At 39.9% G+C, this 27,292-nt stretch overlaps 1 protein-coding gene across 8 annotated transcripts in view; it reads left to right on the top strand.

The window, feature by feature from the left end:
- Window positions 1-21,408, top strand: part of DST (dystonin) — a 480,961-nt gene extending 459,553 nt beyond the window's left edge. For 4 of the 8 annotated variants that reach the window (XM_012805072.2, XM_012805073.1, XM_012805074.1 and 1 more), the window contains 13 exons: window positions 1,521-1,664; window positions 2,349-2,537; window positions 4,376-4,505; window positions 6,559-6,722; window positions 7,484-7,646; window positions 8,749-8,903; window positions 9,074-9,148; window positions 10,060-10,077; window positions 12,702-12,819; window positions 15,378-15,577; window positions 15,980-16,090; window positions 19,135-19,258; window positions 20,133-21,408. In XM_012805072.2, the coding sequence (XP_012660526.1) occupies window positions 1,521-1,664; window positions 2,349-2,537; window positions 4,376-4,505; window positions 6,559-6,722; window positions 7,484-7,646; window positions 8,749-8,903; window positions 9,074-9,148; window positions 10,060-10,077; window positions 12,702-12,819; window positions 15,378-15,577; window positions 15,980-16,090; window positions 19,135-19,258; window positions 20,133-20,395 (1,854 nt within the window). In that variant the 3' untranslated portion in view covers window positions 20,396-21,408. The remainder of the gene's footprint in view (window positions 1-1,520; window positions 1,665-2,348; window positions 2,538-4,375; window positions 4,506-6,558; window positions 6,723-7,483; window positions 7,647-8,748; window positions 8,904-9,073; window positions 9,149-10,059; window positions 10,078-12,701; window positions 12,820-15,377; window positions 15,578-15,979; window positions 16,091-19,134; window positions 19,259-20,132) is intronic. The other 4 variants (XM_023513155.1, XM_023513156.1, XM_023513154.1 and 1 more) reach the window with 2 other exon arrangements.
- The last annotated feature ends 5,884 nt before the right edge of the window (window positions 21,409-27,292 follow it).

Below are 27,292 nucleotides of genomic sequence, written 5' to 3'. Positions count from 1 at the left end.
ATAGTTACCATTCAATTAAAAAAAAAAAAAAACTAAATGGTTGACTGAACGTGGACTTGATGAGAGTAAAGGTTCATAAGCAAAAGGACTAAAAGGCATCTGTTCAACCAATCACAAAACTCTTTTGAACCAGTTACTGGAAATACAAAAATGAATGACAGTCTTTTGGACCTGAGAGTCTAATAGACATGTATGTAAATAATTATGGCAAAATGCTAGAGTAGGAGCTATGTAACAAAGCTGCTTCACAGAGGTTAAAAACACCAGGTCACCACGTGTTACGGTAAAACACATCTTACTGTGAACACCTGCTGTCCATAGTAAGGGTCTTGTCGGTGGCTGCAGCCTCTGGTACTCACTGTCAGTGCCATCAAGTCAGCCCTCTGAGAGGGGGATGTCCAGGTGAGAAAGCATGTCTCATTCCTTAGGGCAGAGGTCCTCCTTTTTTAACCATATTTGTAGAGTTTTGTGATCCATGTTATTGATGGATGGTTCTCATGGTAAAAAGTATAATTATGTGTATGAGACATTTGTCAAAACGTTTTCTGTAAAATTACCCTTAATCTTTGTTCAGGGCTTTGTTCGTCCCATTCTCCCACAGAGACTGGCTAGAAGTGCCAGAATAACGGGCACAGAGGAGAGTGGCACTTAATGACTTTTTAAAGGGATGGTTCTCTCACAGGGTGGCTTATCCTGCTCCCTCCAGCCTCCCTGAGACGTTTCCCTGCCTAAATATTTTGCCCTCTCTCCCACACACCTAAACATTTCTAGTTCTTTGCCCTGCCTTCTCTCTTTCTGGCACTTCAGCGTACAAGTTTCTCTTTCCTGGCACAGTTAATGCTGTTTTAAATAATTGCAATCAATATTGTTCTATCTCTGGCAATACTGTCTCTCCCAATCCTACTCTCCATTAATAATATAATCATAATACATCCAAACGTAGGAGAGGTTTTCTTTTTGTATAATGCATTTTTAAAGCATGAGATATCCTTGTTCAGTTGGCTTTCTGCCTCATCCATGGATTAAACCAACCTCGGGTGGAAATTTTTTTTTTAAGTGGATGGCTGGATCTGTACTGAACATTGTGCAAACTTTTTTCTTCTCATTATTCCCTAAACAATACAGCGTAACGACTATTTACAAAGCATTTTAAATTGTGTTAGGTATGATTTGTAATCCAGAGATGATTTCAAATATAACAGGAGGATGTGCATAGGTTATATGCAAATACTGTCATTTTATGTAAGTGACATGAGCATCTGAGGATTTTAGTATTTACTGGTGCACCAGAACCAGTCTCCTGGGATACCAAGGAACAACTGTACTCGTATTTTGAACTCTGTAATAGAAAGTACTATCTTTTCTATTTTGTCCTCTTTTTCTCCCCAATTACTGGGTGATTTCCACTGTGAATAAACCAGTTGAAGTGATTGTTGATTTATTTTACTCTGACAGTCAAACAGACATACAGCATTTTGTTTTCAGCCAGCAGCTACCTGAAGTCTTTGTTTCTGCTGTAGGAATTCATGAAGAAACTGGAAGAAAAAAGAGCTGAACTGAATAAAGCCACCAGTATGGGGGACGCTGTTCTGGCCATCTGCCACCCCGATTCCATCACCACCATTAAGCACTGGATAACCATCATCCGGGCCAGGTTCGAGGAGGTCAGTGTGTCTCAGATAATCTTCAGAGCAGCAAAAGCACTGAGAGTCGGAGGGTGTGGGAAATGTCAGCAATTAAGATGCACTTAACAACCCCAGGAAAAGGAGACCTCTACATAGAAAATGGTCTTGAGAATATTCTTCTTCTGTGCATTGCTTATCTCTGAAATTCACTTTTCTTTAGAAAGTTAAAGGGATTTTGGAGCTCTGTCTCCGGAAAGGTAGAAGGCAGGTCGATATTTGGTTCACTGTATGACATTTTGTCCCATTTCCACGTTGTGTCTATTGAAGGATCCAGCAGTTGAATGATGCTTCAGAGCAGTGCATACTTGAGGAATGAATTGGGATGCGTGAAGTCTTAATTCTCTGGCTAAAATATTGCCCTTTTTATTTCTACTGTGCTGCATAGAGGAAGCATACTTGATCCATCAGGGCACACGTGTTCAATTTTAAATTAGAAAGCAAAAGAAGCCTGGGCGATGGACACACGTCTTTAAATTCTGGACGTGATGATTATCATAGAGGGCTCCTGGAGCTTAGTGCTGCCAATGGGGTCTGGAAAGACTAGAAGTATTATGGGTCTAGCAGAGAATGATCCTAATTTACATCCAAAATGCTATTCATTTTATATCAATGCAATTATTTACTACATTGGAAGAAATTCAGAGACATTTGTTTCTCTAACAGGTGCTGGCCTGGGCCAAACAACATCAGCAGAGATTAGCAAGTGCGCTGGCGGGGCTTATTGCTAAGCAGGAATTGTTGGAAGCTTTGCTGGCTTGGTTGCAGTGGGCTGAAACCACACTCACCGATAAGGACAAAGAAGTCATTCCTCAGGAGATTGAAGAAGTGAAAGCCCTCATTGCAGAACACCAGGTAAAATAAGTATAATGCTGACTCCCGTTAGCCATAGTGCTGTACTTCTCAAAACATTGTTGTACGCTTGTTATTCTTACTTCTTGGAATATACTTCTCTGCTCCTCACAACTGGATTTCAGATTCCACAGCTGCCTTAAAACCTACCTTCACAGTCATCCTCCGAGACTTCCTTCTTGTCCTCTGTGAAATTATACTCACGTGGCCCTGTCTCACACTGCACCCGCCCGACCTGTTACCTTGGAAATGTCAACTCTCCTCAGGGCTTGCACGTTATCCCCAGCTCTCTGTCCATTTCCACTCTTTCACTCAGCTCTCCTTTTTGGTGATGTCATCCAGCCACGTGGCGTCATCTGGGGCCTTGTTTTATTGCTCTGTGTTTGCACTTTCGTCTGTCTCCCAGGATGACCACAGGTACCACAGATCCATCATATGTAAACGGGAACACATCATCTTAATGAGGAAAACTGCTCCCCCTGTGTATCCCACTTGTTTAAAGTTAAACGCTGGGAGTCACATTCACTCTGATTTATACAATGGCTTGTTGGTTGGTTTAATGTGCATTTACAGAGAGAGACAGTGTGAGCTCAGCTGGCTAAGCAGTCAACATTACTGTTTTGGTGTTTTAATAGAAGTCTAACTAACATACCACCATGCATGATGGCCCTAAGGGTCTCAGGTCACATCCCCTTGTGGCTACAGGTATCGAAGTGGTCTGAGTTCTCCAGTGTGACATGTATTCCAGAAATGTATTCCTTCACTTTTCATTTTTGTCTGCCTCTCCTTTCCCCCACCACTTTTCACAGTCTCTGCCTTTCCTTAGCCTTGACTACAAATTCCAGGCATGGGGTACCTAGACAGTGATACTGATAAGGTGAGCAGTGGCAAGGTAGTCAGATCTTCTCCAAATAACTGTACGCACTTTAACATGAGTAACGCCCACCATCCTTGGGATATCTTAATTGTGACTATTTTGATACAGCCATATTTAATGTGAATTGTGTCACTGGATATCAAAGCCATCATAAATATTTCAAATATTTAGGTGAAACCTGCCACAAAAAAGTCCTAGGTAAAACACCCCAGGTAAATGGTTCCTTGAACTTCCTTGGTACACAGGTTGTTTCATTCACAGGACTGAGCCCAGGTGTAGTCATCAAACTAAAACAAATTATTTTTATTTTTTATTTTAATGTACTCTGTTTGCCAGCTTTAACATTTTGCATTCTGTATAGCCTTACATTGTGCATATTAGGTCTGAGCTTACCGATCCCCCACCCACCTCCCCTTTCCACTTTCTCTACCGCCCCTCCCCCACTCCTTGAATATACCTGTATTTTTCAAGTTCCAGAGTATACTTGTTTTTCTGTTGGTTTCATATTAGTGTTGAATACATTGGCTACTTGCTTTTCCATTCTTGTGATACTTTCCTAAAAAGAATGTGCTTCACCTCCATCCAGGTAGATACGAAATATGTAAATTGTCATCTTTTTCATGGCTGAATAGTACTCCATGGTATACATAGCCTACCGGTTGTTGATCCATGCATGGGTTGATGGCACTTGGGTTGCTTCCATGTCTTGGCAGTTGTGGATTGAGCTGCAATAATCATCTGTACCCCCACATCTGAAATTTTAAAAAAGTTTGCATTCTTTAAAAATTAGTAAATGGTGTACTATGTATGAAGATGGCTTAGACTTTTTTCCCCTAAAGATAAAACCTGGTGATTATTCTTCTTTGGAAATAATAGCATGGTCCTTTCAGTTCATTTTTAAAGATGGTTTTTCTCTGGTGTGCTTTTATTTAATTGACTCCCTTTTTTTTCCCCTTCATTTCAGACCTTCATGGAGGAAATGACCAGAAAACAGCCTGATGTTGATAAAGTTACCAAGACCTATAAGAGGAGAACAGCTGACCCTTCCTCGTTACAGTCCCACATTCCCGTGCTGGACAAGGGACGAGCGGGAAGTAAGCAGTGGCCAGTTGCTTTAAAATGTAGATGGTTAAACAAGGCAGATAGTTTTCTTTTATTATGAGTTATCATTTGATTCTCAAAATGTGTAGAGCAGTTGGTGATTCTACATGAGTCCTCTATCATAAAAGATCTTGAAAGAATACGTGGGCTCGAGTATTATAACAACTTGTTTAAAAATAAAGGAAAAGATAAATCTGGGTTTCTGTATTTAGCTTTGTTTGCTTGAAGTGTACCTTTCAGATTAGCTAGAAGAAGTTGGAAAAAATGTGAAACAAAAACAGAAATCACGCCCTTTGAATTGTCTCATTTTTCTTCTATTGTATAAATAATATTAAGGCTGAACAGAACAGAAAGGACCATGACCTGGATAAAGTTCATGACCTAATTGTTCATTAGTGATCAGCAATCCAATCCGATGGATGTTGCCCGTGTTCATGTGATTTTAGCTCTGTTTATTTCCTGGGGTAACTTAACCCAATGAAATAACGTCAAGACAGTAAGAGTTAGCTAGACAAAGATTTAAAAGAAACACTGTTGATGTCATATGTTTTGTATATTTCAGAAAGGAAATATATTTTGTGTATTTTGTAGTTTGGGGGGGGTTGTAATTAAAAAAAGAGAAGTGTCAGAGCTGCTGTAATTACTGTATTTCACAAGGAGACAAGGTAACAAACTGGTGAAGAGCCCTGGAGATTCCTCAGCTCTCTCCACCACTTACCAACTGGGAAGCATCATTTTGGACAAGTTACTTAAGCTCTCTCGGAACTTCAATTTCCTCATCTGTGAAAGGGGATAATTATACTTTCCTTGGGCTGCAGTGAGAATTAAATGAGCAAATGCATATGAAGTACTTAACGTACTCACAGGCATATTGTTAAATGCTCAATAAATATTAATTATCGATGTAAGTCCCAGCCTGGACTCTTTAACATTCTGTGTGACGTTAGGCCAGTAATTTTGCTGGCCTACATTTAACCATGTAGTTAGATGGGGAAAATGTATTATTTTGTCTAATCCTTAAAACTTGTGAAACATAGGAAATGGGAGAAGATACTTCCATAAGGCAGAAAACTTGGGGATGATACTATACGCAGGAGACATACTGTCTCAGTGGAAAATGGACTTGAGCCCAGCTGGGACCCTGCACACAACAGGGTCCAAAAATTAAGTTTGCAAACTCATGCTAGAAAGATGCTCCATACCTCTTTGCTAACTGTCTCTGTGGTCACCTTCAAAGTCCTCCCCTTGGAAGCTGTGCGCCGATACCAGAGCCTAGTCCATCTCTGAAAGCACTTTTTCTGGATGAGTTTGTGAACTTAATCATAAGACCTCATATGATGACAGGTCTGAAGCCCAGTCCAGAAAAAGAGTTCTACAATTGCTTCAAAGGGTGGACTAGGCACTGGGGTCAATGCAGAGCTTCCCAAAGGATATATTTTAGACATGGCCATAGTGATATTCAGCAATAGGTAAGTAACACTAGTTTTCTAGGACAAGTTTGTGGAGTTAATTGTTTCAGCCTGTACTCTCACATGTAGTTGGAATTTGTAAAGCCTCTTGCTCTGACTCTTCATGACTGCCCAGTGTCTCCTGCCCTCACCTGCCCTCCCTTGTAGCCTCATTGTCTAAGAGGGCAGCTGGGTTTGTTGTAATGGATTCTAAGATCTCTCTCCATGCCCTGGGGATTTCTTTCATCTTACCTTAACAAAGAGAAGGATCACAGCATGCTCCATTGTCATTGAAACACTGTGAATTTTGAGCTGGAAGACATTTTAAGCATAAATTTATTGAGAGAGCTTTCCACTATTTAAATGTCCCTGTCAAGATATATTTTTTCTAAATTACACAAACAGTATGTAAATAATCCTTCATGGGTAAAACAGATTTGGATCTTGACATTATGCATCTTCCAAATTAGGATATTTTTGCTTGTAATAACTCCATAATTATGCTGATTCGGTCTTAGCTAGGAAACAAAAAGGCCAAGCCTTACCTCATGTCAGAACCCTGGAAACTGCCACCCTAACTAAAGTTACATTTTAACAGGAAAACGCTTCCCAGCTTCCAGCTTATATCCCTCTGGATCCCAGACGCAAATCGAAACCAAGAATCCCAGGGTGAACTTACTGGTGAGCAAATGGCAGCAGGTCTGGCTCCTGGCCCTGGAAAGAAGGAGAAAGCTCAACGACGCCCTGGACAGGCTGGAGGAGGTTAGAAAACCCTTACAGTCCTCACCACTTGGTCATTTGCACTCATTCACCGTAACTCATTGCCAAAATCTTGATTTTAAGAGAAGAACTTTTCTGATAATTGATAAGCAAATGCTTACTCTTTGAGTCTTATGTTTTACTTATAAAATGAATACTGCAAGTGTGTATGATTTTGTGGAAAACTGATATTTGGGGTTTGGATTTAGGGAATCAATAAAGTAAAAAATTCTTATAATTTAATAATCAGAAGCTGATTCCTTAAGATAGGATCTAACTTGATATATTTTCTGGAGGTACTTCCTGGAAAATACAATTATTTATAATTCAGATCCTTTAATCGTGAGTATCCTATATATAAGATTCGGAATTTTAGATTCTGAAACTGGGAAATTTTTAGAAGTCCAGGGAGTTAAGAGAGTGGCTAATAATACAGAGAATAAGAGGCTGGGTGAGTTGGGCTATTGAGTGGGCCTGCTATTTTCAAGGACTATGACTAGTGGCCATACTTTGGGGCAGACCGGCCTTAATCAGAAATTTTCAGTTTAAATGTTTAGCGGTTCTATTTGTAAAATCAGTGATGATAATGAAATAAACTTTAAAGAAAGAATCGTTTCTGGAGTCTCCTTTGTAAGATCATACATTTTTTGGAAATGCGAAAAATATGTGTGTTGCCTAAAAAAAGTTATAGAAAGAATTTATTCGTACAGTATAAGACATAGTTTGAGCACAGCATTAACCAAAGTGCCGTCTGTCTTCTTTAGCTGAGAGAATTTGCCAACTTCGATTTTGATATCTGGCGCAAAAAATACATGCGATGGATGAATCACAAGAAATCCCGAGTGATGGACTTCTTCAGGAGGATTGACAAAGATCAGGATGGGAAAATAACACGACAGGAATTTATTGATGGAATTCTTTCCTCAAGTAAGTCCCAAGACAGGTGACTGTAACTAAGGAGATTTTTAAAGAAAGTAAGCACAGATTAAAATTGTGGGGCCACAGTTTTATGTGTTTTACTGATACAACATTGTCTTGGGTAGTAAGTCACTAACCTTAAAACAAAGTGTCTCTGGTAAAAATTAATGGCTCTGGAATCAAGCATATACTACTAATGAATCCTGTCTTCATGAGTATAGCAAAGTCAATAATACAGGGTGTCCATAAGTTCATGTGCAATTTAAAATAATGTCCATAAAATATTTTAAATTTCACACACGAACTTTGTGGACATTCTGTATGTGAGTCTTAGGTTTTTGTGTTGCTTGGCATATAACAGGGATGCTTTTTCCTTTCTTTTTCATTGTAATTCACATTCTGAGCTAACACGGCCATTAATAATTGGAAATTAGAACTCTGTTAAAATTCTTAAAATACTCAGGCATGGTGGCTCACGCCTATAATCCCAGCACTCAGAGAGGCCAGGGTGGATGGATTGCTTGAGCTCAGGAGTTTGAGATCAGCCTGAGGAAGACCAAAACCCTGTTTCTATTAAAAACAGGAAAAGTAGCTGGGTGTTGTGGTGGGCATCTGTAGTCACAGCTACTTGGGAGGCTGAGGCAGGAGGATCGCTTGAGCCCAGGAGTTTGAGGTTGCTGTGAGCTGTGATACGAAGACACTCTACCCAGGAAAAAAGAGTGAGAAAGATTCTGTCTCCAAAAAAAAAACAAAACTATTTGTCACTCTCTTGTTTGAAGGTTTAGTCATTTGTAAGTTATTTCTCTGGTAGATGTTACTAGGCATCATTCTTCAAATAAACATCAAAATAATTATTCAGTCAGTAGTACTCGAACTCTATAAAATTGCTGACCCACAAAAACAACATCTTCATACGATTCACCCAAGTAGTAATTAAAGATAACTTTGGCCCACGTACATAGCTGTCATTCAGGTTTTTAAAAAAAGATTTTAACATATTTGATCACCCTAATAATTGAACCCTTCATCCTGAGATTCAAATGTGCAATCAAGAATGTCTTGAGGCAGAATGAACAAGCTACACTCCTTACTCTTGTTTTGAACATTTTAGAGTTTCCGACCAGCCGCCTGGAGATGAGTGCAGTCGCTGACATCTTTGACAGAGATGGTGACGGATACATTGACTACTATGAATTTGTAGCAGCCCTTCATCCAAACAAAGATGCTTATAAACCTGTCACCGACGCCGACAAAATCGAAGATGAGGTACTCATTAGCTTCCTGCCGCAATAATCGTGTGTTCTTCCCGGATGTCACGCACACTTCGTGCAACCGTTTTATTTATTTCCATTTTAGTACTAGTTGTGTCAAAGTTTTAAGGATTCCACTATGTAAGGTTAACATGAAAGTGACCATTTCATTGTTGTTTTTGGCAGGTGACAAGGCAGGTAGCTAAGTGTAAATGTGCAAAACGGTTTCAAGTTGAACAGATTGGTGATAACAAATACAGGGTAAGTTTTCACAATAACTTGGTACTTTCTTGAAAGGATATACATTGAAATCTCTATGCAAGTTGATCAGCATTATCTTCTAGGAATTCTAATCGTTTATTTTACCTCCAAAATTAAACGGTTTATGAAACTCCCAACTTTTATCATTTTGAATTATACAAAGGTAGCCTGCATTTTGAACAATAGAACGTATCTCTGACCTTTAGAACATTTTCTGCTTTGAAGGAGAGAATTATTCACCAGAAAATACTCAAATTCCAAAAATTTAGGTTGTTTCCTTTTCTTTATATTTTATTATGATTAAGAGGTGAGTTTTCAGATTTCAAATGGCAGAGCTACTTTAAACCAGAACCACAAAGTTAAAAATATTGACTCATTTTTATAAATATGAAAAAGAGGCAATGTTTTTTCTACTTGTGCAGTAATTTTTGCTTGTATTCAAAATCTCAGTCAACTTGGTTCACCCTCTTGAAAACAGAAGAACAGTGTGACTTCATCACTCTCCCTCTATTTTTTGTTTCTCTTTTTTGGAACATCTCGTGTCTGTAGTAGCTAGACAGGAAATGTGCAGAGTTCCCCTGATACAGTATGTTACTTAACAAATAAAACAGTGTTCATTTTTATACTCATGTGCTTCCATATTGAAAATATCCATCTGTCTGTTCGAGTTTTTAACTTCAATTTGAAATACTAAGATTTTTGCCCCCCCCCAAAAAAAAATTTAAAAAAGAGAAAATTTTCAGATTATTTGGTTTGACATTGGGACAGCTGGGTGCTTGCACATCTCTAAACTAGCTACTACATCCGAGGCCAGAGTGTGAGTATGTGTGTGTGTTCTGCAGTCACAGAGAAAGTTTCCTGTTGAACTAATTGTGTCTTTCTTCCATTTTTCATTTTTTTTTTTTTATCAGTTCTTCCTGGGAAATCAGGTATAAACCAGTGGAATGTATGCTCAAGTTCCTGATGATTCTTTTTAACTTGATTCATAGTCATTGAAGCTTGCCATGGCCAATCTTTCCCATGCTGTCTCCCTAGCTACTCCATTGTTGGTTGGCGTGGTGTCTCTCTGTGAGCGCTATAAGGGTCCTTGAACCAGGATTCCTTTTTGCCTTGTGTCTCAAATGAGGAGGTTACTTTTAAGCAAACCAGATAATGAATTGTAGCTTGGCTACCGTGCTTCCAATGCGATTTTCATTTCCCTATTTTAATAACACCATTAGCATGTGTTTTATGCTAATACTCAGTGGAATACAAATTCAATTCTCCACACATCTCCATGTAGCTTTCTTGGTGTCTGACTGCTTAGGAAATGTGGTGTACAGGTAGCCGATGATGTGCAGCAGCTGTTGTCTCCAAGTCAGCCATCTTCCCGTTATTACAAATCACTGATTTAGGGCTTTGCATCCTCTGAGTAGAAGTGTTAAGCCTGCAGTGTGATGCCACCCCTTTCGTAGAAAGTTATCACGTGTAACTTATACAAAATCTTAAAGTCCTATTTCATGCCACCTGGACCATATGTTTATATTGACATTTGAGGCAGTAGAAACTGTCCTGTGGCACTGCCTCACCATCAGAATTTTGAAACTAAAGATGAGAAACATGTTCAGGGAGAAGATTCTTTCTACAGTAAGCTTTTGGAAAGAATTACGCTGTCTGTAGTCCATGACCATATCTAGTAGATATTACTCTGCCACATCGTTTTTAAGCCACATTGCATCTTAAGTTGCCAATTACCTATTAGCCCCATTTATTGCGAGCACATAATTTATTTAAAATGGAAATGTTTGGCTACTTGAAAACATTTTTTAAAAAAACTTTAATCAGTTATTTGTGGAGAGGATGAGAGAAATATTTACCTCAAAAGGTTTTATTCACCTTTTAAACACAAAGAGAGTATCAACCCATTTTTTATTATCTCATAATTTGGCTATTGGGAAACTTAGGGAAATTTGAAGATGATGATAGCTGTCTGGAGAATGCCTTCTTAAAATAAAATTGAAAATTATTCATGTTTATTAGAATTGTCATCTCTATAAAGTACTTCTGGTTATTTCCTTAACACTTTTCTTTTGAGCATGATCTTGGGCCCAGAATTATTTGGCTCAATTATCTGGTTCCTTAAAGGTAATTCTCTTTAAACCCCCTTCTTTCCCTCGGCTTATTAGCAGCACCAAATTTTTTCTAACAAAAGCAAATATATCTTTTTTATTTTAAAATCTTCATTTAAATTTCAGGAACAGTCTCGATTAGAGGAAAGCTTAAGTCTCAGTGTTTAAAATCAGATTCAGAAAAAGCAATTTAGCAAGGTTTGATGGCAAACGCACGAGTTCCTACTGGTGCATTTGACTTGCTTTCTAGGCCCTTCTGAGTTTTAGGATCCTGAGTGGACCGTGGTTGGCTTTGTTAATAGGGTTCTCTTCCTGAAATTCAATGTCAAAACTCACTGCAAAGTAACAGATGGTTTCTACTTAAAGTTTTCTGTTTATCCATAATGACTTTAACAACCCAGTCAAGTCACAGTTGTGTTTTACCTGCTTTACAGTGAATTTGTGTTTAACTGACTCTTCATTTTGCTTTGTTCCCTTCTGGGTTGGCAACCATGAAATTTAGTCTGGTAGTTTTTATAAGTTGGACATGAGCCTCTTAGAAGTGATTTAAAAGTATGAAATCATTTCTCACAGGCTTTCAGAACAAATAAAGCTATGATCAGGAACTAGGCTAGAAATGTATTCAGGATTGGAGAATTTTTAGCACATCCAGGTGACTGATGATCCCATTGAAAGGGGCAAGAAAAGGACGATTGCTTGTGAGTTAGTGTCAACAGTTGTGGTACAAACCGCTTTGAGAGAAGCTGTTTTAGAAGCTACATCATTAATAATGTGTCAGTGGCCATGCTGGTATCACAGTAATCTGAAATGGCGTATAAATGTAGCCTTCAACAAACTGATTTATCAGATCGTTAGGGATGCAAAAATTTTACTTGACTGTGAAATTTTTGTTAGTCATACTCACTCACTGCTCTAGTCCCTGGAAGTCAAAACTGCTCTTAGAGAAAACAAAATGAGCTTATGAAGATTTCTCCCGTATACTTCAGTGGAAACAGTTTTAATGTAATGTAAAAAGTAGTTTAATGAAGAGGAGTCAAAGTGTATTAAATTTTCCTTAGAGCCCTCTTATTTTGTATAAGCCCCAGACAAGGGGGCCAGTGTTGATTTTCATGGCTGTGTTTAACTTCTAGAAACATCATAAAATGACTACCTTTACTAATATTGTTTCTATCACAAGAAAGAAAAATAATTTTAGACTGAAGCTGCAATGTGACACTTGGTAACCTTTGTAATCTTTTTCTCAAACTGTTTCTTTGGGGCTTAAATCAGCATGCAGCCGCCTAACGCGCAGATCATTACAAACCCCCTTTCCTGAAATTGTACTAATTGCTACAAACTAAGCAAGAAATTAGAGTCGGTTGCTTGAACTATTGCAGATTGCCCATCATCCTTTCGTTTAGAATTGTTATTGACGATTAGAGGTTATTTCTCTCTTCACCGCACAGTTTGGAGACTCCCAGCAACTGCGGCTGGTTCGGATCCTACGAAGTACCGTGATGGTTCGTGTTGGAGGCGGATGGATGGCACTTGATGAATTCTTAGTGAAAAATGATCCTTGCAGGGGTAAGGAGATGCTCGTGTCACGATAACATCATTGCAGTATTTCAATTTTGTGTTCTTTTTCAGCATCAAAAACATGTTGGGCATAAATTTGGTCCTTTATTGCAATAGTGAATGTCTCACGTTGGTCTGTCAGCCATGAGTTCCCAGAGAACTTGTGGCACTCATGTAAACCACATTCTTCTCCTCGGTTTTTTTTTAAACTTCTTCTAGATAAATAGGCAGGTGGGCAGGAAATAATGGAATAGATCTTCTTTGGGAGACCCTCTGCAGCTTTCAGACAACCAGCTATACCAGCCACGGAAAAGATCTTGTCTGTCATTAAATAGCAACATAAAAGCAAAGAAAGTTGAGGTGACGAAGCCCCCAAATACTGGACATTAAAAGTTTTACAGTCAAAGCTTTTATGAGAAGAAGAGAAGGGGAGGAAAGCAGTCCTTAAAAAGTTTTTAAATAATATTCGACTAAGCTGACTTTTACTCCAAAGTTGCAGATTAGAACATCACTAATATAAAGGTTTGGCTCGGCACCTGTGCACAGTGGTTACGGTGCTAGCCGCATACATCGAGGCTGGCCAGTTCAAAACTGGCCGGGGCCAGCTAAAACAACAATGACAACTGCAAAAAAAAATAGCTAGGTGTTGTGGTGGGCACCTGTAGTCCCAGCTACTTGGGAGGCTGGAGCTAGAGGATTGCTTATACCCAAGAATTTGAGGTTGCTGTGAGCTGTGACGCCATGGTACTCTACTGAGGGTGATATAGTGAGTACTCTGTCTCAAAAAAAAAAAAAAATTACACATATATAAACGTTTAACACTCCCTGTTTAACACTCTCTGTGTAGCTCTCTCCGTCTCTACCAGCCCAAGGGTCCTAAGTTAGCTTTTAATTTTCCTATCTTCAGATTGTACAGTCTGTTTTTGAATTGTGAATTGATTAACATTAATCAATGGTCATTTGATTGCAATTTCTAATTAGATACCATTTACTCAGTAGATCTGTTTTTCTAACTTGGAATAAACAAACAATAAAAATATTATGATTTTCTTTAACCTGTGAACTCATGTGAACCCTACCAGGTGGAAGGCCATGGTAGGGCCTTTTGATCTGGGGGGATGGTGTCAGATGTATCAGAGTCAACAGGCCTCTTTGCCAAGGCCGCCGTGGGTTATTATAAAACCTTATGCAGTAGCCCTGCTCTCTGTTGGCCAAAGATACTCCTGCCAGAGAAGGAAACTAAGATCCATTTTATTTTATATGTTGAAAATAATACAGCCTAGGGCGAAATGCAGTTCTTTTTCTGAACTGAAGAAATTAGAACACATAGTGTTCTGCTGGGTTGCTTAGAAAAGGTAGCATGACTGCAGCACAGTCCTCCAGATACGTTTTTGCTTAGTGAGTCAAATCTTCAGAATGCTTCTTTTCCTGATGCTACTTTTCTTCTAAAATGTGTGCTAAAGGCCGGATCTGAGCACCCTTTGCATTTTCGACTACTGTACTTTGTTTCTTCTCCTGCTAACAGTATTCTTTAATGTGATTGGTATCCTGTGTCATTTTTTCTAGTTCATCATCATGGGAGTAAAATGTTACGTTCGGAATCAAACTCTTCAATTACTACTACTCAGCCTACTATAGGTTGGCAACCCCTCTCTGTGCCTCTCCCCTCTTTCCTTTCCTCTTTTCCTACTTTTCCATTCTTGCTTTAACCATTTGTTTTTAACATGCTTCATCCACTGCATATGGCTTAACTCATATCCAACCGAGCTGGTGCTTCCAAATTTAAATTCTGAAAATTTGGCACACCTCGGGTGTGTCTCAAAGGCAGGCATTGTAATACGCACACGCTACACGCGACCAAACCCACGCTGCCACGTTGCCCACCGGGTTCTCGTGTGCATACGTGTTTGTGTGAGTGCTGCATCACCAATCAGCTCACGGATCCTCGGGTCTGGTGTTTGTTACTGCATGTTGGTAAAACAGTTTTTACAAGGCATAAAAATAAAACCACTAGCCGCCTCACTTAAGTGAAAAATCTGGAAGTTTATATGTTGTCATCACGACTAACAAGCCATCTCTCATTCTGTGTGATTCTATCGTGTTTTTAATCCCAGTATTAAAACACTGCTATTCTCCTTACCTCAATAGCACCTGCAAAACACAGTCCCTGCCTTACTGGCCTGTCTTCTCAGTGTGGTGAAGGGCGGTTGAAACCGCGCGGGCAGCAGTAGCTGGTGGATTAACAGTACTTTAGCATGAGCTTTCCATTTTCATGCTGACACTCTCCTTAATAGCGGTTTTTCTTGCTGGTGTCTAGTGTTAGAATAAGCACACTTTTTTTTTTCCTCCCTTGCCCAACTCACTTGTACTCGAAAGGAATGCATTGTAAAGGAATGCATTGAACTTTTTGTTGTGCTGAGTTGGAGTTGGCATGGCAAAAAGATGTTCTTGAAATCCTCAGCGTGATCTCTGGTGACGAGCGGTGTGTTCCGCCCGAGAATGACTGAGATCCTCCTCTTCTCCTTCTTTTCTCCATGTGCATCGTGGGGTGTCTGTGCATAATCCAGCCAAAGGCAGAACCAACATGGAACTGCGGGAGAAGTTCATTCTGGCAGACGGGGCCAGTCAGGGCATGGCCGCGTTCCGACCCCGGGGCCGCAGATCCCGGCCTTCGTCACGAGGAGCTTCGCCCAACAGATCAGCCTCTGCGTCCAGTCAGGCTGGCCAGGCCGCCTCCCCGCAGGTTCCTGCCACCAGCACTCCCAAGGTAGGACCTAAGGGTAAATTAAAATCTGTTTCCCTTCCTGTACAGTCCTGGTCCCAAGGATTTTGAATGTGTTATTTAGGTCCCTAGAATTTGTAGGACCCTTTGATGTCCCTTCTCACAATATGGGAAATGAAGGATTTTATTTTTAAGGGCGCTTTTACCTAGTGGCCCATATTCATATGATCTGTTGTTTAGTGGCTTTGTTATCTTTCCAATGGGTTTTTCTTTTCAAAGCTGCATTTTTTTTTTTTTTTAGTGTATATGATTTGCCATCAGATTTTTCTATGTAATTATTATTATTCTTACCATGAAATGTGAGTCTTTGCTATGAATATCTCTTTCTATGGCTTTGTTTTTTTTATCTGCCGTCCTTCACATTTGATTTGCCATTGTTCCGTACAGATTCTCCATCCTTTAACACGCAATTATGGTAAACCATGGTTGACAAACAGCAAAATGTCAACTCCTTGTAAACCAGCAGAGTGCTCAGACTTCCCCGTGCCATCCGCAGAGGTATCGTAAGGCCCCAGAGTCTAGTCTTAACAGTCTTTAATTGAAACTACCACCCACTAACATTGCTTCACCACTCCCTTAATAGAGGTTCTTCTGATAATGTTACACATGTCTTTTTATAGACTTCTATAAAATAAGAATCAGCCCAGCGGTTCGTGGGAAGACAGGAAGAAGAAGAGGTTAACAGAAAAGATAGTTGATGGCTTTTTGAACAGTGTCACCTTGACGTAGTCGCACCTGTGGGCTCTGTACCACCTTTGATTATTGGTTCTCATTCATACTTACTTCACTTGTATCTCTTGGGAGAGTAAAATATAGGAGATTGTATGCATACCTAAGTAAAATTTATTTTAAAGCGATGGTATGCTTTTGCGACTGGACATAATTTGGACAGGAAATCCCTTTGGATGGGAGTAAGATAGGCAGCATCATTTCCAAGAGAATCCCAAACCAAAAGAATTGTATCAGGTGTTCACTGTGGGCAGAGCCCCTCTGATTTACAATCACATTTGTTTCTGCCTGAACCCGCTGGGTGGGTACGACAGAAGCTCTCTGTTACCAGTGCAGGCAGTAAGGTGAGCTTAGAGAGACCAAAGTCATCTGTCATTTTCAAAAAGTAATGTATCTTTTGTAGATTTTAATAACTAATATCACCTATGCATGCTCTAGCTTTCTAATGCTGCATGCTATATGGGGATAAGATATTTGGGTGAGATAAAATTTACCCAAGATTAATTCATACATCATTTATATTCAGTTGAAAGTCAACCGTGTATCTTTTTAGGAAACTTCTCTGTGAAATGACGAGTATAGTCAACAAATACCACATATTTGATTTGAATTATAATAATTAGGGTGAAAAAAGTCCATAAATAACCCTTTCTTGAAATTAAGGAGGTATTTCATCTTAGTGATCAAGAATGTCACTTAATGGCAGGAGCCTTGTATAAAATATAATAACTTTAAACAACCCTTCGTGCTTTTCACAACATATTCTTATCTGTTACTTAATCCTTATATCAACAATAAGCCGTAGGCAAAGAAAAGTTCCTTACCTTCACGACTCCACAGATATGTTGCTGATAAGTGGGAGAATTGGGGTGAAATACAGACTCTTTAGCATTTCCTTATCTCTTTCTCATTCCCCCAGACCCCTCATTCCCACCCCTTCCCACCAAGCGGTGTTACCTCTAGAGACATCTGTCATTTCTTATAGATTTAGCATAACAAAAACTGAGAAAGGTTTAAAGAAACCCAAGTGACATTTTATCATTTGTTTTAAATGTTTAGGGCTACTAGGCTATGTTAGTTCAATTTTTTAAATAGTAGAAACTCCTCCAAATTAAAGACAAAGTATGTTATTTTGACTAATAGAAAACTATGTTTCATTTTGAAAAACCACATAAAATGAAAACCAATCAACCAAACATAATAATACCGTGTTTTCCCGAAAATAAGACCTACTCAAAAAATAAGCCCTAGTAGGATTTCTATGCATTTGTTAAATATAAGCCCTTCCCTGATAATAAGACCTAGAGGTGGGCGTGGCTATGCGGCGTATCTGCATAGCCATACCATGCATTTTCGCTCAGAGAGGAAGACATCCCCTGAAAATAAGCCCTAGTGTGTCTTTTTGAGAAAAAATAAATATAAGACAGTGTCTTACTTTCAGGGAAACACGGTAGTATGTTTCTATGGAAGAGCCATTACAATAAAATCAAAACCATCCAGGCATCCTGAGAGGGCCATGCTACTTTGAGTGATGTGCTTCAGAATTCATGTGTTCTCACTCCATCATGGATTGTTGAGATTCTGAGTTAGGAATTTAACTAGATCAGCATTATCTGATCTTGGGCAAGTCGCTGTCCTCCTCTGGCCCTAATTTTTCACATTTGTAGAAAGGATATGAATAAGCGAATGTGAGGATTATTGTGGTTATGGGTGTGAAAGTATTTTGAAAACTCGATCAGTCTGTGTATACAAATCACATACAAATACTATACCTAAGTATATGTACAGTATACATACTAATATATAGATAAGGAATATTAATATTAATAAATGTAATTCTGATGTATCAAGAGGTCTTCCACATGCTTTATTAAACATTTTAAGCTTATCTAATAAAGGGAAAATCAGTTGTTAAAAAATACGTACATAATTTGTGTAGATTCATGTCCTCCAAATAGAGCCCTGGCTTTGTGTTCATTTAGGAATATTGCATCCCTTATCTTCCTTAAAAAGATCTATTTATTTTTTTAATTTGGGGAGAGTTTTTAAAATGTTGTAGTGATCTGGAAAAAAAAATGCAGGGATTCTAGCTTTATCATAAAATCTCACAGTTACGTTTGCTTTACACATTTTTTACAAACTCCTTGTAAGGATTTAAAAACAATTTTCCCCAAACGTTGCCTATGTATCTTGTATGTAAAGACTTGTCTGTTGAAGGGGACAGAGCCAAGAAGTGAAGTAGCGTGGTGCCAAGTCATAAAACATTGCTCTTTTTTTGCTTTGTACAGTTAAGTTTATTTAAATCATGGCTGTCCAGGCATTTTTTAGTTACTTGTCATTATCTCTGTTTATTTCTGCCTCGTTCCTTAAAAGCATTGGGAGGCAGCAGAATACCCCAGCACAATTTTTCATTGCCCCGCTCCACACCGTGCAGTCTCCATCTTTTTGGCAAAACTCTCTTAACTCTGTAATAGTCACTGACCGTCTAAAAGATACTAACGTACTCACGGCTTAGTTTGTCTTTTGTTCCTGGCCATCACTTTCGTACTCAAGTGGGGATTTTCCATTCTGTGTTTCCCTTTCAGCCATCAATTCATGTTCTTTAGAAAGTTTCCTTTGAATTCTTAGAATAAGAAATTAGGGAAGAAAAGCAGGTGAGAGCCTCTTGCCCTGTTTAATTGAAAAGTTTCTCCCCAGTGGATTCTGAAGAGGTCTAGTAAGGGGGTGTGTACACATTAGTAAAACAGTGGCATTGGTGGAAGATCGTAGCCCAGGAGCAGTACCTTGAAATGTCTTGTCACTGGTTAATACAGGGAACGCCAATACAAGGAAGCAAGCTTCGCCTTCCGGGGTATTTATCAGGGAAAAGCTTCCACTCTGGGGAGGACAGTGGCTTGATAACAACAGCAGCTGCCAGAGTCCGAACACAATTTGCTGGTGAGTGTGGTACATGTCTTTTTTTTTTTTTTTAAATGACTTTCGCAGCACGATCATCTGAAGATTCAAGTCTCTTATTTTTTTCCCCCTGATTGGGGAAGAAATTACAAATTGACACTGTTGTATTCTTTTAAGATGACTGGTAGCCCCTGTCCTTCAGCAAAGGTAGCTGAGTCACAGTAGCAAGGGACTAAAAAATTCCTTTTGGAAAGTACTGAAGAAACATGAAAGAAATACTGTAGACCAGAAGAAAAAATGCTATAGTACTCCACCCCTGCAAGCAGGAAGGTGTTGGCTCTTCTATCTGCTTGAAGATCGCCTGGGTACATGTTTTGGATGGTCGGAAAAACTCAGCCCTACTGAGCCTTACACATTTCTGCAGAGAATAGTTGACTTACGAATCCCTGAGTTCTGAGCTCAGCAAGCATGAAGCTTCTTTACAGTTTCAGGTCTTATATTTCAAATTCCTTCATTCTCGGAGTCACCTGTTCACAGGCAAGATTTATACCTGAAAGTTTGCTCCTTGATTATGCTATACACATCCTTGGGTGTACAGGCTAAACTTTCAAAAGCATAATCTTAAATGATGGATCTATTCCCTGTGTCTGTTTGTAATAAATGGAACCCCGTTTTAAGTGGGATGAGCCCAGACTTACCTTTTGTATGTCCATCTAGTCTGTCCTGTATTATATCTACTTAGAGTAAGCCTTCCTATCTTTGCATAACAGGGGAAGGCCACAAGTTGGCAAGTATTTTCCAAGTTCCTACCAGGTGCTGGGGAAACAGCTGTGATTAAAAGTGGCATCAGGTTTCAAAAATCAGTCACAGATGGACCCAAAAATAAGGGTGTCCCATCCCTTCCTTCTCTCCTCAGATTCCAAGAGGACTCCCAGCCGGCCGGGAAGTCGGGCTGGAAGCAAAGCTGGCAGCAGGGCCAGCAGCCGCCGAGGCAGCGATGCATCAGACTTTGACATTTCAGAAATCCAGTCCGTGTGCTCAGACGTGGAGACTGTCCCCCAAACACACAGGCCTACGCCCCGAGCAGGTTCTCGGCCATCCACAGCCAAGCCTTCCAAAATCCCCACACCGCAGAGGAAATCGCCTGCCAGCAGATTGGACAAGTCCTCAAAGAGATAGTGCAATTGGTCCCGCCAAGATTCTTCCTCGAGCATTTATTATTTAAGTTTGAACCATGTAAAATACGATGTAGAAATTCTTGTGAAATATTGCAGGAGGCGAGTTTAAAATTCTGCAGATGGCCTTATCTGTGTATTTGTCTTTTTATTTTATCTGTATAATTTCCTTGTCAGATAGTCCGGGGTTTCAGTCTCATTGTGAGGGGGAAGAAAGCGTTTAACCTGAACTAACATTTCTGCTCTGTTCCGTGGAGAGCACACACTCAAATCAGTTACCGTACTGCAGGTAAGTCTCCATCCTCTGCCAGCCACAGCACTACATGTACCACTAACCTTCAGGATACCTCATGACACCATCTACTTTGGATGGAAACTCTGAAAAGCCGAAAGACACCCGTAGGGAATCTATTTTGAGATGATTCAAATGTAAACTCAAAGATGCAAGACAGAAAGACAGATACATCCACACACAATTCTTTTCTTTAAACAGTACGTGACAGAGAACTCACAGGAAGTTACTTCAAGCCCTTGCCAGGACTCTCATACTCAAGTCTCCGCAGCCTCCCTGTGCCATTGCTTCTGACGAGGCGCACCCTGGATATTAGACCTATTATGCTATAAGAATATAATTATGAAGTGATCCATTTACATGTGAGGTTTTCTTTTGCTTGAGTGGACAGTAGCACCTGTATCATCGAACTCATTTTGTATCAAAGCAATTTTGCTTGCAGAAAGCTATGAAATAAAACACGTCCCTTAACTGCATTGCTACGGAATTAATTTTTTTTTCCCCAGGGAAAATTAGTGTATTTTTTTATGAGCAATATCAATTTGGAGTGACCAAAAAGATACCTAAAAATGGGTTTATTTTGATTTCTCATCTGAAATAATCATGTTCTGGTATTATATCTATATTTAATAAATATATACATTTTAATTTATTATGTATACTCACATACTATAGAAAGATATTAGTATGCATTTAATAAAACATATTCACTTGAATATATGGAATACCTGATTATTTAAAGTGAGCTTTTTCTGTTGTTTATTTGCTAAATAAACGCTATGTATATATGTTTACTAATAATAAATAGGCTGAATCGGGGGGAAAATAAAAAAACAGGGAGTTAAAACCATGTTAACTACTCATTCTATAAATATACTTGGTAAATACCAGCCTGTGTGAGCCGTTGTCGGTGACACCAAGGCTACAGGACTACCCTCTTATATTCAAGGGGTAAATAAATAAATCACTAAAAATCACGGACTGAGAGCAGATGACGTGAGACAGGATGACTGATTTTATTAAGGTGATATAATGGTATTCTTCCTGCCTGTGTGCATTTAAATGTCAAATTGTAAAATCTTTCTAAATATGAAAATAGCAGATAGCATTGGAAGGAGAGCAGATCTTTTTGGCCACAGTAAGTCCCAACATTCTGCATAACCTTGTGAATTTATTTTAACAAGCAGCAGTGGTGGCGTTCCTCAGGTTCAAGGAAACAGTATTGTGTTTTTTCTGCTGAAGAGCCTGGGGTTTCCATTAGCACAGATTAGGTGCCATTTTTAAGCAATAATAATTCCTTCTTTGTCAAGGCGTGGCTCTCAGGTGGGAGCCCTGGATGGAAAGAGTAATCCTAACGTGTGAGATCACATGCCATACGGTCCGTGCATCCGATTATGAAGGTGCCATCTGAGCAGGCAGTGGAAATCGTTTTTACTCTTTTAGTTCCCTGCATATGATCGCATTTCCATTTCAAAGACAAATTTAAGGCAGTGATTTTATCTCAGCCTTTTTGAATGCTATCCCTATTAAAGAACTAGGTGTTTTGCTTTTTCAGTAGTAAAATAAGCTTTTTGAAAAAGATAAGTGGTTTAATATAAGACCCCTGGGGGAACTGCTCCCGGTTTTCAGCATTTGTTCTCAGGGGAGCTTTTCTAACTTCAACTTGGTGCCCAATCCTTTCTTTCCTCCTGAGCCTCAAGGCTGATTTCTGAAGAGTCCTCCTATAAGTTTTAGGGAACGGAACAGGAGCACTTCTTCCCTGCCCTATCCACTTACCTTCTCTGTTCCTTTTCTTTCTCTCGCTTTTTTTTTTTCTTAAAAAAATAGGACATTAGAATGAACCTCAACTCTAGACATCTTAATTGGAAAGAATGGATTCTAAGCATGAGGGAAGCAGAATCATGAGTAGGCTTTTTGTTGTTGTTCTAAAAATCAAAACTGCTTCTTGTCTTGCATGCCACCTTCCTTTAAAGTAATAGAGCATTGTGTTGACATCAGGGCAGAAGTGCATAGGCCTGGCCGAATCTCAGATGCAGGTGGAAGGGGGCTCGAGAAGTGTCACCAGGGCTGTCCTGGATTGACTTGTGAGTGAAGAAATGGGAGGAGGTGAAGAAAGGATCTTGTTTCCCTTTTTGGATCATTTTAAAACTTGCTTTCTGTATTTGTAATAAGGGAACTTGTAACCGAGATACAGCTGTCTACTCCTTTTTGACGAGCTGCTTTGAAATGTGTCCTTTATCTTCAAATGGGGGATCTCATTTAGTCTTTTAGTACTGTCTTTGAGTACTTTAGTTAACTAAGGTCCATTTATTCATGGTGGGGATTGACTTAACAGTTACCAAAATCACTTGGAAATGAATACAATCAAAAACAAGTTGTGTGCACAAGAAACAGTGTGACCTTTTTTTTTTTTTTTTGCAGTTTTTGGCCGGGGCTGGGCTTGAACCCACCACCTTCAGCATATGGGGTCAGCGCCCTACTCCTTTGAGCCACGGATACTGCCCAACAGTGTGACTATTTAAAATATCTAACTTAACCTATCACACCGTGCAGCTTGGGTTGATTTTATGTAACTCATATGTCTGTAAATATCAAATTTACCTAGTTAGGGTGAAGGACAACAAAAATAGGAGTTTTTTAATCCTTGCTACTGCTTCCAATTTACCATGTTACACTATTTTAAGTTGCACATGAACTTTATGTCCACCCTGTATGTAAACCGAAGTGTGTTCAAAGGAATTTTGTATTGGTCTCCTCACACTTTTAGTGAACCCTGATGCTGGAAATTAAAAACGGCGTAGGAGATGAGAATAAAATAGAGATTAAGAAATTTTCAAAAGTTTTTTTTTCCCAAATAAAAATAAAACATTCTTTTATTAGAACCTTAAAGTTACTGATCTTAAAGTACAGCTATTTTTGCCCCAGGGCAAACACTAGAAATTTAGTTCCCACAGCCTGAGGCTCTAACTTCTATGCCAGTTGCCTCCATATTTCTTTGCTGGCATCTTTTTTCCTAGCAGTAAAAGTTTTTTTAGCAAACTCTTTCAATATATATTAATTTCTTCTAATGTATTATTTGCATGTATTTTTTACCGTTAATTTCTCAAGGCTCACTATAATCTTAAAATGAGACTTATCTTAACAACACTGGTGTACATCCACAGCTTGACAACATCTTTGGCCACATTCTTGCAAATTAGATGAGACTTTCTCTGGCTTAACTCTTGATGTGGCTGATGAGGGATTTGTTCCAGAGAGAGAAGTGTTGTCTCTGCCATTTTCTTGTTTGTTTGTTTCCTGCATTACGAGTGCCTTAAATCCATGGATACTTGGCAGGGATTTGCTGAGGCCATTTTTTGGTAAAGATTCTTTAGTGAAAAAGAGACAATAAAAATCTGTGCATTCACCCAACTTGCGGCTGCACGTGCTGAGGGCAAACCCTTTGACTCTGAGGGTGGATGGGACGTCCACCCTGCCCTTAGGTCCTTCGGATATGGACAGTGAGAGGACTCGAATGCTGTGGATGTCACTGGAGAGATGGCAGCAGTGTCAGTCTGTAGTCGGTGTCAGTGAAGCTTAATTTCCTCTTCTTTTAGATGAAATGTAAATACAAATAGACATTTCTTTCCCACATCCTATGAGGTCACCTTCATACAGCCAGTTCTAGGATTCATTGCTAGATACTCCTTTCTCCCTCCTCCCCAACCATCTTTTTCCAGACTAGAAGTATAACATTGGAGCTGGAATCTCTCTCTCTGCCAGGTCCTTGGTCTCAGAGATTCAGATAAAGGCCACAGATCACTGCCAATAAGTGGCAGGATAGATTTTATTGATAGATGTAAGTAGAAAGAAGGACAGAGCCTCCCACGAGCCGAAGGGGGCGGTTCCTGAGCAGGCAGCCCATCTGGGCCTTCTGTCCAGGGGTTTATGTGCTGTTTTTTTATCTTGTGGGTACGTGGGGGGTGTTGGGGAGATGGATTGTCATAAGCATTGAGCACCAGAGGGTTAAGGGCAAAAGTTAATTTTAAAACTGTCGTTGTGTAGGAATGTGGTCTCCAGGGTGTATTCTCGGCTCTGGGAGTGGCAGCTTAGAGGTCAGATGGGGTTTTATGAGCCTGCTTTGGGCCAGAGAATGTGGTCTGTGTTCAGGCTGGTCTGTGAGCCTGGTTGGGCCTAGAAAATGAGGGTTATGTCCAGCCCTGAGATGGGGGGACCCTGTATCACGAAGTTCCCTCCGTTCTCCTCTGGTACTAGTTATGAAAGGCTTGCACACCTGGGCTAGTGGTACGTGGATGTCCCTGATTAGCTGTTCTGTGAACTTCTGGTAGAGAGAGGCTGAGAGGGACCCGTTAACACTCCCAGAGCCACAGTTACAGCTCCAGCCCGCTACCTCTCACTTGTGCTACTGCAAGGACCGTCTGTTGATTTCTCATTTTCAGTGTCTTCAGACAGCAGTTTGGAAGAATTGGCCTTAGGGGGAGGGACGTGCCTTTGATGTGAAGGGATGGAATTCACCTTGTGGGGAGGGACAGGGATGAGGGGTTACTCTGCCCGGTCTTATTTCTCAGTAAATGAGAAGATACAGGTTCCTCCCTGAAGTTAAGGAAATGGTCGATAGGTAAGATATTTGCGTTAAACAGAGGTTTGAAATAGCCGAGGCCATGGATTCAAAATTCCCCAACTCTCCAGGCCACAGACTGATTTAGGAACAAACGGGACAGAAGTTGATTGATGGAGAGCTAGAGCGTCTTCCTTCAGGCTCAACAATAAAGCAGTGGAAGGAAGCAGAGCCCCGGGTGGGTATTTGCCTCACACCCAGCTCTTGTGGTACCGAGAGGAAAGGATTTGGGAGGGAGGCACTCTGTGGGCGGGAGTTTGGGTCGGGGCGCTGTGGCACACCCCTGTGCCTTGAGAGGATCTTAGGAGTGCTGTGAAAATTTTAAAGATCATAAATTATTTTTGAAAGAAGTTCAAAGTACGGTAAATATATTTTTTTTACTTTTTTTTTAAATCAACGTAATTTAAGTGTGCTGTGGAAGTTGATAGGTTGAAGTGTGCCATGAGAAAAAAAAGATTGAAAAACACCGTTAGTGGAAGGCCGGGAAGTCTGCATGAGCACACAGGAGCCAGTGTTTGACCAAGAGGGACTGATATTTGGGGCATTGTTGAAACTCCAAAGGTTGCCAGAATGTAAATGGGGAGGGGGGGGGCTCAGCATTTCTTTAAAAATTAGTCTCAGCTGTTGCAGTTCTCCATTGGTTTTGAGTGTGCTTCCAGCAGAGTCTGCGTGGAGAAAGCAATCATAGCCAGCCCTGCTGTGGGGAGCACGGGAAGAACCTGCTTCTCAGCTGTGGTTGTGCTTCACGGCCCTGAGTCGACTTGAGCGGCTTGTAGCTCTGGCTTTTCAGGCAGGCGGGAGTGTCAGGCTTCAGGAGTATGAGATTTAACTTCATACTTACCAGATAGGGCTCTGGGCATGAGCTAACAATGGATTGCTACCAAGACCACTCTTCTGAAAGGAGGATCAATCAGGTAGGCAAATGCACAAGGCTATGTTGTTTTATTATCCACCATAGAAAAGTTTGTTTCAAAAATATCCTGCCCATGGGCATACAGTCTAGAGCAGCGGTTCTCAACCTGTGGGTTACGACCCCTTTGGGGGTCAAACGACCCTTTCACAGGGGTTGCCTAAGACCATCCTGCATATCAGATATTTACATTATGATTCATAACAGTAGCAAAATTACAGTTATGAAGTAGCAATGAAAATAACTTTATGGTTGGGGGTCACCACAACATGACGAACTGTATTAAAAGGTCACAGCATTAGGAAGGTTGAGAACCACTGTTAGACAATAGTCCCCTGTTAAGACGATAGTTCAGTCACAACGCATACGCTTGAGACTTGACTAGTGAGTTCAGGAGACTAGAACAGGTGTGAAGCAATGTCTTTTTAGATTTTTACAGTGCCATATCTGATAGCGGATTAATTTCAAGTTGTTCCTCCTGAGAAAGTTTTATTCTTAGTTACTCGCGCATACTATTTTTTTTCTTACATTTGTGTATCATTTGTAGTTTATGAAGCTCTTCATGCAAAATCTGTATCATATATGAGGTTCTTAACCAGTCATTGAATTAGTAGGTAAATCTTACTTAAATTTTAAGAATTATTTAAGTGAAGCTAGGGGGTTATTTGTCTGACGTCACACAGGTAGAAAGTGACTGAGTCGCTAGATCTCTTCCTGCTGACACCAATGACCGTTCACCACATCTCACCATTACACCAGGGCCTGTGCATTCCCTTCGAAAGATAATAACTTCAAAAGGAAGATGTCATCACGCCTTTCTGAGGAAACAATACCACATCTGGATTTTCCAGAGCAGCAAACTTAACATAGTTTTAGATTCTTTTGTGGAGTATTGAAAATGCCTTCTGTTCCCAAAGTAGACAAATTTTCCATTGCTTCATGTTTCATCAGATTATTCTGATTATCTGATTCTGTAGCGACCTTAAAGAATTGGTTTGCTAAGTCATGGTCTGAACCGAGGCAGCTAATATTTTGCACCTTTTTCCACTTTGACCATTGCAAGATGCCCAGTGCATTGTCC

Source organism: Otolemur garnettii, unplaced genomic scaffold, assembly GCF_000181295.1.
Source record: "Otolemur garnettii isolate 467f Iridium unplaced genomic scaffold, OtoGar3 scaffold00035, whole genome shotgun sequence".
In the NCBI taxonomy this organism is placed as follows: domain Eukaryota; kingdom Metazoa; phylum Chordata; class Mammalia; order Primates; family Galagidae; genus Otolemur; species Otolemur garnettii.
Note: the sequence above shows the minus strand (reverse complement) of the source record. Positions and strands in the feature narration are given on the sequence as shown.